Raw genomic sequence first — 15,110 nt, 5'->3', positions numbered from 1 at the left:
TACCAGCAAATAGCACTGTGACTGAGAATTATGGGCCTTGTGTGGTCCTAATATAGTGAAAGACTAGACGTTTGGGGGAGGCTGATACAGAATGAGAAGATGGAAGAAGGCACATCATTGAAGATTATAGTCACTGGTATATTTATCTGAAGGAAAGCCTATGGAACTTAATGGAATTTTGTTTATACAGAGGGTTGTACTTTCAATAAAATTTCTATTTTGGTCATAATCTGCATAGATCTATGCATTTTGGTCATAGATCTGCGTAGGGTTGTAATTTGCAAAATAAAAGTGAAAAATATATAATTTGGACATTCGAAAGCTGTTTTATAGTCTATGGTCCTACTTTTAAATTTAAAAATCAAAATGATTTATATTCTGAAAGAATGTGAGCCTTTCCCACTGATGAGTCAAAGTTCTCTCTGCTTCTTTTTGAATCGGGAAAACTCTACCAACATGACACTTGCTAATCCATTGTCAGATTGTCTTGTTTTAATTGCATGTGTTGAGATCACTGCCAAATAGTACTATGCATTATGCACAGTAAGATGACTAAAGAAAACTGATTGCTTTAACCCTGGGGCATCAGAAAATGTTACTGCAGTGATGTGGGAATGGGATGATCTCTTATGACTTTGAGGTTTTGCACCTGTCTCCATATAGAAGACAGCTAAACACAGGGAAACAAAGCAGCTGCTTCACACATGCCCATGAGTGTCAAAGTTAACACGAGTTGACTTGCCTAACAAGTGGCCTTTTTGAACGTAATTTCATTGTTGTGCAATTTTCAGCATTGTGCCTTTTTCCTCCACTCAGTGGTAGAAATTGTTCACAGTCACCCCTTTAGTTCAAAATAGATGAGGTGAGGAGCCTCACCCCTCATTGTGCCTTTTTCCTCCACTCAGTGGTAGAAATTGTTCACAGTCACCCCTTTAGTTCAAAATAGATGAGGTGAGGAGCCTCACCCCGCAGGTGGAGCTAAGGCCAAGGTGATAAAGCTTCCGTTTGGAAGCTTGCTCTTCATCAGTGCTACCAAATAGCACTGCTACTTTCCTGCTTACATTTCCATTCTTCTAATTTGGCTACACTTACCACACCTCTTTATTGAGCGCTACTGAATGAAACTACCACCTGTGCTCCACTTTTTTCAATTAACTGTCTGCCATACCAGGTTCTCTTAATCCAGTGGAGGACTGGCTGAGATAGGAGGGCAACTCACTATATCCTCAGAGAGCATTGAAAGTGAGACACAGGAAGAAGAGGAGGACCAGACATGGTAGGCATACATCAATATCAGCTTTAAGCATTCCATAAATAACCAGTTGATTCTACCTACTCTGGCTCATGAGTTTCCCTCTCCCAACAGCACATCAGATTTTATTTTATACTGTTGCTAAATGCTATTGGATTAAGAGGAGAAATTTTATTTTTTTTATCCCACCTTTACTATTTTATAAGTAACTCAACACAGGGAACTTACACAATACTCCTTCCTCCTCCTATTTTTTCCCATAACAACAATCCTGTGAATGTCACTGGCCCATTGTCACCCAGCTGGCTTTCATGCCTAAAATAGACTAGAACTCGCAATCTCTTGGTTTCTAGGTCAGCACCCTAACAACTACACCACACCAGCTCTTTATTGCTACTTTAACAACACTAAAGCTACGTTGGCAGAAGCTATCTACTCACAGGTTGAAGATATGATTAAGATAATTTCATGATGATCCATCAGGAAAAAAAATGCTGTTTGGACATATTTGTAACCATGATGAGATGTAAGAAGAAAAAGGCCCAAAAACCAATAGGGTAACTATTTTACAAAGATTTGCAATGCTGTTTGCAATTCTTGTAATTATTCAGATTGGTTTCACTGCCTGTAGATCTGACAACCCTCCTGTCAATGTAAAGGGCATTGTTTTCTTATGTAATTCAGTATGGTGACTGAAAGAAAATGTGCTTGTTTGTGAGGCAAATTGCAGCCATAGTTATTTGCAATTTAATAGTCTGTTCTAAAAGCCAACAGTTCCTTGTTGGCTAATATACAAAGGAGAAATTAGAATTTCATTTTAAAAAAAATTAATTTTTGGAGCCAAGAAAGAAAGATTTCAATGCTGCAACCTTCGTAGTAATGCTGGATATAAGCATAATTATTATTGTTCAGGCTTTTCAAAGGTTAGGATTTGTTACCTAGTATGGATAATAGTCGTCAATCCTCTTTTCTTCAAAATCTTTGGTGGGGAATTTAACGCTGATTCTACACTGAATTTGCCATTTGGAACATATGTACCCACTATCTAAAGAAACACATGACTGGTAGAAAAAAAGGAAGTTTTTTTTATCATCCTCATCCTCATCTCCATATTAGATAGAATCTAAGATTGGACACGTGAAGTCCTTTCCATTGTGATGCTTTCCAGATATACTTAGTCAACAATATCCAGAAACCTTGTTAGGGTGGCTGATCAGAAATTTTGGAAATTTAAGTTCCAAAATATCTGGAGAATGGCAGTTTGGGAAGCTGCTTTAAACAATGGGTGGATGTCATCAGACACAGATGTGACACCATTAAAAGGAAAACTTCTTTCAGATACCAATGAATGAATATCCTAGTCTTGGGAAGACACAAATAATTTAACCATGTAAAAAGGAGCCTTGTAGCTTCCAATTTTGCTGAACTATATCTCCCAGCATTCCTTACCACTGATCAGGATTAGTTAGAAGTTAATCATCAACCTGAGAATCACTGTAGCCAAGAAGGTGTAAGAAACAGCTGTTCTTATAAGTCTCCAATCTTGTAATTCCTGTCCAGTCCTAGTGAAAAAGGAAAGAAAATTCAAGCGCTAGAGATCCTTGGTTAGAATTACAGGATCAGAAGGTCCCATTTCAGCCATCAAGTCCCAAACCCTTTGTTAAATGCAGAAATGAAAACATTATCAATAGAGACAGTAGCTGTGCAATCTGTGCTTAAACAGATCCAATGAAGGTGAATAATTGGTTCCATTGTCAAACGGTTTTTTTTTTTTCCCTTAGGAAGTGTTGGTTGCTCCATCACTAGAAGTTTTTAAGAATAGATTGAAAACCACTTGCTTGAAATGATATAGAGCAGGGATGTCAAACTTGTGCCACCCCCACCCGTTTTAGTGAAGGGAAAAAAAATTGTGACACGTCATGTGACAGCATGATGTCGCCAGTTTGACACCCCTGGTATAGAGCCTCCTGCATGAATGAGAAAGGCGGGTTTTAATAGAAGACCTCCAAGATGGCTTCCAACTAACTCTATTCTGTAAATTTTCCTAACATTTCTAACAATCTGTCTTCCTGCAACTTAAATCTATTATCTGTGTTCTGGAGTCTAGTAAAATAGAAAACAAAATTGATCTTAGCTTGTGAGACTTGCTCAAAGCTCTCAACATACAATGGGCTTTTAACAGTTACAACTGTTACAACTGATAAGGTACCTGTAATCTGTTTCACTTTTAACCTGCATATGAATAACCAATCTGTGTTCCCTTTCCGTTTCTTTAGCTGCATCCCTAATTAAATCCTAATTAAATTGATATGTAGCTACTCCATGCATCTGACAAAGTGAACTGCAGCTCATGAAAACATATGCCTTTTAAGAACATCTGCTAATTAGAAAAGGTGCTACCAAACCCTTCATGATTTTTTTCCAGCATAGAATAATATGCCTTTTTTATAATGGCCTCAAAGATAACAGGGGGACTGTGCGTCTGACAATCAGTTATGACTGGAACTCACATAATGCCTGAAGTGCTAACATTTGTGTAGGAGGAGCAAGGAGGAGCAAATTCTTCATTACAGACAATTGGTCAGGCCAGCTGTCTTATTGGTAGTTCATATATTGCCCTAGAATAACATTTTTACATACTGTTTTATGAGTGATATGCCAAGGAAAAGTGGAATTTCACATCAACATGACATTATTAGGCATCGCACAGTGCCAGACAATGTAGTTGAATAACGAGCCATCTTTGGAGTTTTGCTATACAGGATGAAAGCAACTATGAGAAAAGTCAGTGGTGACCAATATAGTGTCCAGGTCCTTGTCACATGGTAGGGTAACCTGAGAGAAGGGTCAAATGCCCATTTGTCTCATTCAAGAGAATTCAAGAGTCCCATTCAAGAGAATTCAGAGGTAGATAAGGTGGTTTGAACCCCTAATATGGTGGGTTTTGACTGTACTGAAGGTCAACTAGACACTACCCTGAGCAAGGCTTATTGAAATGTTGGAGCAATTAAACTTCCAGAATATATTAAATGGAAAATCAATTAAAGAAAAAAGCAACTAGATTCACATACTGCACTGAACCAATCCAACAGAGCATTGATTTCAGGTTAGTGCAATTACTAGCAAAAAAAAAAAAAGTATTGAATAGATTCTGTTTCTCTATACAATTAGTTAACTTAGATGTGCAGTGCTTGCTCTGGAAGAAGTTTCTTCAGGCAGCATCAGCTGAGTCTGGGAAATGATCTTTGATTTGACTTTTTTTCTCCAGTACTCAAGAATGTTTCAATATCAAACATAACACCTTATTAGCTGCTGCTATCAGCAGTCCACAGATGGATGATTCTGTTTTACTTCTGCAACATTAAGGGATAATCTATTACAGCTCAATAAGACATTTGTAAGTTAACATCAGATAAATCACCAAGTCTCTTCTGTTTCACTGTATGTGAACCATTTGATCACTTTGTACATTGCTGATGTCTTCCATTTTCAGCAAACTGTTATTGGAGGATTAGTATTCCATCCACATGGAAAGCAGATGGAATAAGGACTGGCTCTCCTGATCATAATCTCTTCAGTAAATTGAGTTATTTTGCAGTTTGATTCAAATCACAATAAGCAAATACCTAAGAAGACTAGTTATTTTTAAATGCTTAACATTGATAAACATGGGTGAAGAATAAGATATGATTTTTCAATATGTTGTAAATAACATACAGCTGTATGCTTTATTTCCAGTGGCTGCATTTGCACAACATACTCTATGTTTTTACTCTCTATCAGCCATGCAAAGTCATGTTTGAGATGGGTAATAAATACCTAAAAACTAAACAAAGTATGCTATTTCTTAAGCCTGATTGGGGAACCTTTTCATTGTATCTTTGCTACAGCAAGTCACTTCAATCTTTTTTCCTATTGGTCTCATATGATACATGACAAATGATGCAGTTTGTTAATATAATACTGTTTAATCCAGCCACTGTGACTCACAAATTAGTTTAAGGTGCAGTATAAGTTCTTGTACAAGTTCATCAACTTTGATTTATTAAATAAATAGTGGTCAAATAACTTAGCAAAATGCTTATGCCTTTCACTTCAAGTCTGCAATATAGTTGCCAGAAAACTGATCTTCTCATATATCTGCCTGTTGAGACCTTTTCACATATTGTCCAAGTCAAAACTTTTCTTTCCTTCAATGGTAGAAAGGAGTGGGGTTTGCTCTAACATTACATACAGTATTGTAGTTTTTCCTGTTAGCGTTGGTGGGGGTGTTATTTTCTTCCTTGTTAGTTCCTTGATAAGCTGTTATTTACTGTTTGCTATTTGTCTGGTATTAACCCTGGTGTTAACCCCTCCTTATCTGAGTGTTGCTTGCTGATGAGATGTTCTGGATTTTTAGTTTTTTCTCTTTTGAATGGTGTGCAAATGTTTATCTGTATGTGCCTGATAATCACTAATTTGTCTGAATGCTAGGCTTTCAGGAATTACCTAACTTTTTTGTATTTAGCTTGCTCTAGGATGTTCAGTTTTCTAGTTGAAACTATGGTTGAAATATGTCCATTGTTGTGAAATTAAGAGTTTTCATCATGACTTCTAACCTCTCTCCCTCACCATCACTAGACAGGATAAGCTACTGTATATAAACAGAGAGCAAACTCTACTTCTTTTTGAAATTGAGATGTTACCTAGTCTGGCAATCAAAGCTCTGCAAGCAAACAACCAAGAGAGAGAGAGAGCACCAATTACTCCATTGGTCAACCCTGAGCTTACATATATTCTCTTCCATTGGTGCCTTCCTTCTTTTTCTGCAAATTTATCTCTTTTTCCTATTCTTATCCAATTTAAAGAACTATATTAATTACAGGGAGTAAATGTACCCTAGAAAATATATGCAAGTATACAAACAGTTTACTTAAGCAGATGCACATATTCTGAGGTTCTGCTTGTTTTACCTCTGTAGACTTTAAAGAGTTTGCAGGTATTTAAAATTAGATAACATCTGTTCCCTGCCATATCTATATGCAGTATGCTGCATTGGGAAAGCAAATTCTATGTCAGAACAAGACTTTATAATTGATTGTTTTCTTACATAAATTATCTGAAGATTTCAATATTAGCATTTTGGATTTAGGACAGACACAGACTTCAGAGGATAATTAGGACTGCAGAAAAAACAATTATTACCAACCTGCCTTCAATCGAGGACCTGTATACTGCACGAGTCAAAAAGAGGGTTGTGAAAATATTTACAGACTCCTCACATCCCGGACATAAACTGTTTCAACGCTTTCCCTCAAAACGATGCTATAGACTGCACTGCACACCAGAACAACTAGACACAAGAACAGTTTTTTCCTGAAAGTCATCACTCTGCTGAACAAATACTTACCTCAACACTGTTCAACTTTACAAAGTCTGCACTACTATTACTGTTAATCTTCTCATCATTTTATCACCTATCCCTCCCACTTACGACTGTAACTTTGTCGCTTGTATCCTTACTATTTATATTGACTGTTTCCTAGTATGATTTGATTGCTTATTATACCCTATGACTATCATTAAGTGTTGTACCTTATGATTCTTGACTCTTGATGAATGTATCTTTTATGTATACGGAGAATATTTGCACCAAGACAGATTCCTTGTGTGTCCAATCACACTTGGCCAATAAAGAATTCTATTCTATTCTATTAAAAAGCATTATGTTACTCCACACATTTGTTGAACTAGATAAGCAGTTGATCTTCAAAAACATAAGGTAGAACAACGGCTCCCAACCTTTTGGGCACCAGGGACTGGTTCCACAGAAAGGTTTTTCAGTGGACCGGAGACTGTGTGGCTTTGCATGCTACCTGCATCCCACAGATAGGGCTTTGCTTGTTTGCATGGTCTGGCATGCCGCAGCTAGGTGCCAGTCCATGGACCAGAGGTTGGGGACTCCCGAGGCAGAATAGAATTTCCAGTCTCCACATACATCTGAAAAAGATCAACTAATACTTCAAAGTTACCTTTTGTAGGTCACAGCTCTTGCCAGATTACTGACAGAATTCACGGTGTTATCTCTGCAAGCCTGATACTTCTTCTAATGGGTGCATAGCTAACGGGAAGTATATAACCAGAAACTAAATACATATGTAAACTGGAACATTATCAATATTGCCCAACCTTTCTATTTGAAGTTCCTGAAGGACTTTTGGATCAAATCATATTGCTTTTGACTATATATATTTTTGGGGGAAGACTGACTAGGCCTTCCAAACTCTTACAACATTGCTGCTTCTTCTTTATATTAGGAGTGAGATTCTTGTCAAGAAAATACTCATAGCTGCCCTGCTCACCCCACTTCCTGCCCATAATTTTATATAATTCTTACATATAAGTTGCTTGCCTGTACTTGTTACAATTCTTGCAGCCTCATTAGAGTTCTTGGTTTAGGAAGCAGCAGAAAAATCTATTCCTACTCAAGTGTTTTTTGATTGCTAAATAAAAAAAAACAACAGTAAAATAATTGACAGCAGCCCAGGTGACATATGGGGTTATGGTGAATTTAATCCTGTTTGAAACAGGATACTAGCAGATCCATGTTTATGCTGAGATGCCTTGAAGCAACACAGTTGAACACGTTTACTTACTTTATTAATTTACTTTCAACAGTTTAGTTAAAATCCCTTATGCAAAGTGGTTGCATTACTGTCATGCTTTAGGGATTTAATTTAGCAACTCTTATTTTTCAGCTATAAAAGCTGTGGAGAAACAGGAGCATAAAATTCAACTTTTTGTTATGGAATGTGAACATAATTCCAATAAAATAAAAAAGTAGATTGTGCATTCATCAATTGGTACCTATAGCACTGGGACTATAATGGATATCTTTTATAGCTACCTTAGTTATTAATGACTGGAAATGTTCAGAGTTGCATTCATAATATTCCTTTAAAATACATTGGGGAGAAGGAATGGTATAGAAGGTTTAGGGTCTCACATTTTTAAAAATAGATTTCACAATTCTTCATCTAACACAAACTTACTTATTTTCTGGGATTTAAATTGTTAAAACCTAAAAATTGGGCGTAAATTTAAATATATCTTTTAAAACTTTTGAAAATTCCTGCAGAGCAGAATAGTATTTCTAAAGGTGAAGTTTTAATGTGGATTGCCATTGCAGAGGGCTGCAGTTAATTAATTTCACTTGGTACATCAAACCAACCAGAATAGGTAATATTTAGAGCGCAAGACTTTTCACAAATTAAAGTGAGATATAATTTAATGCATGTCAGCCCTAATTTAACACTTTTGATCAGAACATCAAATCTTCCATTAGTGACACTTAATTTTCTCAGCCTGTTTGATGATAATAATTGCTAGAAGCCCAGCTGTTACTGGCTGAAGCTCCTAACCAGTGCACTTTAATTTCTAATCTTTAGGAATGCCTTCCATTGCCAGATTAAATAAAGAAGTATTATTTCTTTGAACAAGAATACTAAAAATCATGTCCCACTTCAAAATCTGATCTTCAAGAATTGGCACTACTACTTAGAATACCATAGTCTTGACTTCAGGAGATCTAAAGTCACCAGTGCTTAATTTTCAAATGTTTCTTTTTAGTTAAAAAGACATTGCAGAAATGCAGGAAAAATTCTCAAAAAAAGAGAGAAGACCCTGAGCTCACATGCTGTAAAGTCAAGCCCTTCTTTAACTTGTTTGCCTACTCTTTATCATAGATTTCACTCTTTTTCTTAAATTGTGATTTTATGTAGACCTTTAATTCATCGTAAATAGTTCTTGCCAAGAAGACTTTGTCACAATAAGAGCCAAAGACTACACAGTAGGAAAATGTTGAAGCCTACTATGGCTTGGGTAATAGAGTGACCTCTACATCTTTAACATTTTTATTTGAAATAAGTTACCCAATCTCTTCAATATTTTTTTTTTTGGAGGGGTGGGGGTTGGTTAACAGAAAGTTAAATTTTGAGAACCTAATGTCAACCCTGAAGCTGAGCTGACCGAAGCCATCATGAAACTTCAGTGTTGTCACACTGGACCTGAGGGCTTGGGAGGGGGGATTAGGGATAGTTGGGTTTTTGTAGCCAAAATAAAATATTTTCTCTTAGGAACCAAGGACATTTTCACACCTGGTCAGAGGGAGAAGTGATATACCAGGCAACCAGACAGCACCTTGATTGGATCATGTGACTGATTGTTTGGGGAGGGAAAAACTTTTAATTAGGTGACAACTATGGGAACCTTCAGAGTTGGTTTTCACCAGCCTGTGTCAATATGACATAGCAAATAAAACTATTCTTTGAGATAGATACTTTGAGGAATCTATCTGCCTCGGAGTTTTGTTTACTGTTATTTGGAACCCTGACACCTAATACAATTAAAAGCCATAATGAATCATGCCTTAGGCCAGGCCCAGTGTCTGAAAAGAAAATGGTTTTATTACCTATTGCACGGTGAGTCATACCTGGAACAACCACCCTCTTATATGCAAATGGACACTGGGGTTTTTGGATTTTCTATGAAGCTCCAAAGGCTGCAGAGCTGTACAATAACCTAAATCGTATAATAATCTTTTTTGAAGGGGTTACAAGTACAAACTGACCAATAAACAATAGCACAAGGCTAGATTCCCCTCCTCCCTTTGTTTTCAATTGTTAAACCATTGGGAACTGGTAAGCCTTGCTAATGTATGGTACAATATTTCAACGAATTGTCAACAGACTTGGATCTTCTCTTGCCTCTGGATATCTCCAAACCAGTCTTCCACAAATGCCTATCATAAGAAAGGTCATGCTAGCAAAAAATCACAGAAGTCATGGGCTACCTTGAGAGCACTAACTGGAGAAGCACACTAAATTCATACCATAGTATTTCTTGACTGGCTTTGCAGATTTCACTATGTCACAATATTTTTTCAAACATTGCCCTAATGAATTGGGTTAAACAAGCCACACTGTTTTGCAAACCTTACTTTATGAATTAATAGATAACTCTGGACAGCTCCCCAAATGCAAAAAGAGCAGCAATTTCAAAAAAGCAAACAAACACACATCTAAAAAACAATAACCCTTCAAAGAAAAAGAAACATCCATCCATACCTGACTCCAGTTTATAGAAACAATCTATCTCAATCCTAATCCTTGTAAATACTTGAAGGCTTACACAATAGGGATATGATGGGATGTGTGGAAATTCTGGTTAATTCAATTATGCATGCTTATAATAAAACAGAATTTAGCAAAGTTACTGCATTTCTTTCTTTTATCCAAACCACTACATCAGGGGTGTCCAACCTTGGCAACTTTAAGACTTGTGGACTTCAACTCCCAGAATTCCTCAGCCAGCTTTGCTGGCTGAGAATTCTGGGAGTTGAAGTCCACAAGTCTTAAAGTTGCCAAGGTTGGACACCCCTGCACTACATAATCATGAATAACTTAAAATTTCCCACATAAACCAGAAATCAGCATTGCAGCATCTATATAAACCCTAGCATAGATGAATTATCTTAGATTTTTAAAATTATGTCATTAAGATACATTTAGTGAGCTGGAATAACAAACAATGGCCAAATATCACAAAATTACATTGTTATCAACTGAAAATTTGCAAGAAATCAAAATGTTTAACATTAAAATAAAAAAATCTCCTGGGAAAGCCCCATCCCCAGATCCCCGGACCAGGGGAGTTCTTTAGATTGCAAGTTGGGATCCCTTAATTAGCACAGTATGTAAATGTAGCCATTTTTTTTTCTTTAATCAGTCTCTTCCATTGAAATACTACATTGGATATTTTATTGCTCCAATATTTCAGTAAGTCATGCTCAGAATAGTACCAAATGATTGCAACACTGGTTGCTCTAGTGATACTGTGCGAGCTCAATTTTTTAAATTGATTCAGAGTTTGCTAGATGAAACAAAGCAAATAATTAATACACAATTCTTTATATTGTGAAAATAACTCCATAAATCTGTCCTCCACCTCTGCTCCAAGTAGGAGATGGCAACTATATTCTGTGTTACATTTTTTGTTTGTTTCAAATTTGCCATTACAATGATTCATTCTTCCTGGGTGAATTTCTTTTTTTTAAAAAAAAAATGCTGTTCAAGAGCTGGTGAACTTTCCATCTGACAGAACTATTGGATAGAATTTTCTTGTCAAAACGATCCATGTGCAATTACATGAACTACTTTTCTTCCATCTCATTTCTTCTAAAGTTATTGATCTGCTGCTCCTATATACCATGTTAGAAATTCAGGGTCACTAAAACCAAAACTCTTAATAAATTTGCCCACAAGACCAGAATCAAACAAGGGAGGTATGCCATTTTTCTGCATGGTGGACTTTGTACTTAAAAAGTGACAATTTGACATAAAATGTGCAGAAAATCAGAGGAAGAAACAGCCAGCTAGTCTAAAAGGCAACTCATGCTTGAAATCAATGTACTGTATATACTCGAGTATAAGCCTAGTTTTTCAGCCCAATTTTTGTGCTGAAAAAATCCCCTCGGCTTATACTCGAGTCAGATTCCCTCTGAAAAAAAAATGGTGTGGAGTCGCGGCCTCCGGCGGCAGCGACTCCCAACAGCCCAGCCGGGAAGGGAAAGGCAAAAGCGCTTTGCCTTTCCTTCCCGAGGCGGCGGGACTGGGGCCGCGCCGGCGGTAGTGACTCCTGACTCAGGGGCCTCCGAGGGAGGGGAAGAGAGTGACTCCTGCCTCCCGCTGTCATCATCATCTTCTTCTTTTGGGTTAGTGAATCAATTAAACCTTTCATGATAGTGAGATCGTTTCCCAAATTAATTATTTTTATTTTTGAAATTTACCAGTAGCTGCTGCATTTCCCACCCTCGGCTTATACTCGAGTCAATAAGTTTTCCCAGTTTTTTGTGTAAAATTAGGTGCCTCGGCTTATATTCGGGTCGACTTATACTCGAGTATATACGGTAACTCATTAAGTTTGCTTTCAAAACCTATTGTGGATTTCCAAAATCCTTCATCTCTGAAATGTTTCCTTAAATAACACTGCTTACTGGACCTACCATCTTCTTGGCATGCTATACTGATTATAAGATTAATTTGGAATATCTATATTTATATATCATCTTTCTTATGCAGAATATGAAAAATATGTAATCAATTTGAAGCCTTATATCACAGTGAGAAATTATTGCTGGGGACTTCTGGGTTGAGCCCTCCTCCTGACGGACCGTAGATAGCGACTGTCCATGGCTATGGTCCGTGCTCTTTCGTTGGAGGGCCATGATCATTGCAATTAGAGGCTGAAGCTGCCTTGGAGGGGCGGTGGAGTAAGGGGAAGCTGCAAGCCAGGTTGAGGGGAGCCGCATCTCCCCTCCTGGGCTTGGTCTTTTTCTCACCGAAGACGACTGAAGCGGTGGTCCAAAATGGCCACCCTGAAGAGGAGGACTCAGCTGGATTAAGATTTGTGCAGGAGTGAAGAAAGAGGTGGAGCCGGGACAACTGAGCGAAACAACTAAACAAAAAGTACCCCAGGATTAAGGTGACATTGAACTTTTAAGAAAAGAAGAGTGGCGAAAATACAAAGGGATAGGGAAAAAAAATAAGAAATTTTGACAGCTAAGCGGGGCTTCAAACCAGGTAAGGAAGAAGCCGGAACTAAAGACTTAATTAAATGGACTAAAATATTTTGGCAATAAACAGGCATAAAATAAAGCTGGACTTAAGGTTGTCAAAAATAATAATAAAATTTACAAATTGGAGACTGGATTGTGCTGGAATATTGAGGTTCGAAAAACCCTAAATAAAAAAATAGGGGGAAAAGGTGAGGACTTTGTATAACGGAGAGTGCCACCTTCTGACAAAAACTTGAGCTCAAACAAAAGGGAAAGCATCCTGTTTCTGAATGAACTTGTGTTGATATAATGTTAAAGAAATATTGAAACAAAGTAAGAATCTTAGAAAGTGAAAGCTGAACCAGAATAAAGAAAGAAGCAAGGAAAGACTGATTGTGGGATTGATTGATGTTTTTGGTATAGACCCTGGGCTGGAACAACTGAGAACTTTAGAAAACTGGAAGAAGAAAGAAGGAAAGTAGAAGTGTTTTTTGTGGACTTCAACAATTATAAAATATAAGAGTGTGTAATGATGATATCTCTTCGGAATTAAAAATGGAACTTAAAAATATGAGAGAATTACTACAGGAAAGAGGCGAATCACTTTGCTCTGTGTTAGAAAAAATGGAAATGGCCATTGAAGAACAAGAAGAAAGAACTTCAGAGGAGAAGGAGTCGATTCAAGGAGAAGCCATCTTAAATAGACAACTAACACAAAGAACACTACAAAGACGAGGGGAAAGAAGGAAAGCTAAAAAGTTGAGATTTAAGAAGGTAATCAAAAAGGGGAATACCTGTGAAATCAGGAGAGGTAGGAAGATCCAGCAGAAAAGGGGAAAGGAAGATATTAAGAAAGAGAGGGATATAAACCGAAATGAGAAAATATATGGGATAAAGAGGGGGAGGAGAGGCAGTAAGAAACAGGTGCAAGAAATAAGGAAACACGGAAATAGTAAAGAACTATTTAAATCAATAAGCTAATACAGACTATTAAAAGGAAGGAGAGACATTGGTACCTTTTTTTATTTGACAAACATATATTGTTATTTTTATTTTTAAAATAAATATTAAAGGATTATATTTGAAATAATTGAAATGAAATGAAAAGATGTTTTGATTGAGATTAATGTAAGAGACTAGGATTAATTTGCTTGTTCTCTTCTTTCTGAAAGTTTGGAATGGATAATAGAATTAAGTATGCATATATGAATGTACAACTATTGTTATATTTCTATGTAAAAGTGATGACCCGGAAATATGTTGTCCACTAAAAAGAGCTTTTTGTTTTTATGTGAAAAATTGAATAAAATTTGTTTTAAAAAAATTATTGCTGCTAATCAGGACAACAGTATTTTGGCCTCAGAGGCTAAAAGATATTTTGGAGCTATCACATCAGGAGATGTTTGGTATTTCTCTGCAATTTCTAAAAGCAGCTGTGATTTTCCTGGGATTTTGTAATTCTAGCAGAATTTGGCTAAAATTTAGGATTATAGCTCAAGCCTAATAAAATCCTTTTAAACTGTTTTAATTATCTAACTGAACATCCTTATCAGCATTATTAGACAGGGGAAAAAACCTATATTCACTCTTGCTTTCTCAAGACAGTTACCAATATATTTTTTCCTTTTATATTCAGTTTTCTGAGTATAGCAACCTGGACATTTTCTTCCCTATTATTTTCAAGAATTGCCATCCTGCTTAAAGGAATATTTTATATGGAATGTCAGTCTCGTATTCCAAAACACCTGTTTTCACTTAACTTCAGTTACATGGTATTGTTTAGAGAGCACATTCCCAGAATTTGTAGTATTAAGATGACATGAAAAGTCAGTCTTATTTGAAATTTTAATTGTTTATAGTAGTGACAATTTTAGTATCATCTTATTGCTGCTGCTGTGACTATTTTTTACCTTGCTGAAATAATACAGCCTTTTGAAAGATCTATTGAGATGTCCTGCCTATGAATTACTTTCGATATTGCTGAAATTGAAGGTCTGTCATGATAAATGATTATCAGAAAAGCTGCTTTATAACTTAGAGGTTAGCACAGATCTACAATAACTTTTCAACTGATTTTGATAATTAGCATTATTTTCTCCTGAACAGTTTCAGAAAAAATGGATGGAAGCTAAGCAAGGAAAGAAGCAATCTGGAAATAAGGAAAAGTTTCCTAGCAATGAGGACAATTAACAGTGGAACAGCTTCCTTCAGAAGTTTTAGGGGCTTCATCACTGGAGGTTTTTAAGAAAAGACTGGATAGTCACT

General features: G+C 36.6%; 1 protein-coding gene across 1 annotated transcript in view; it reads right to left on the bottom strand.

Moving 5' to 3' along the window:
• RALYL (RALY RNA binding protein like) overlaps positions 1–15,110 on the bottom strand; it is a 231,740-nt gene that overhangs the window by 1,353 nt on the left and 215,277 nt on the right. The window contains exon 9 of the mRNA XM_087961953.1: positions 2,702–2,814. Coding sequence (XP_087818079.1) covers positions 2,725–2,814 — 90 coding nt within the window. The 3' untranslated portion in view covers positions 2,702–2,724. The remainder of the gene's footprint in view (positions 1–2,701; positions 2,815–15,110) is intronic.

The sequence above is a fragment of the Notechis scutatus genome, chromosome 3 (assembly GCF_049901735.1).
Source record: "Notechis scutatus isolate UNSWTSFEM ecotype Mainland chromosome 3, rNotScu1.2, whole genome shotgun sequence".
NCBI lineage: Eukaryota > Metazoa > Chordata > Lepidosauria > Squamata > Elapidae > Notechis > Notechis scutatus.
The sequence above is the reverse complement of the archived record's forward strand: the minus strand, read 5'-3'. Positions and strand labels throughout refer to the sequence as shown.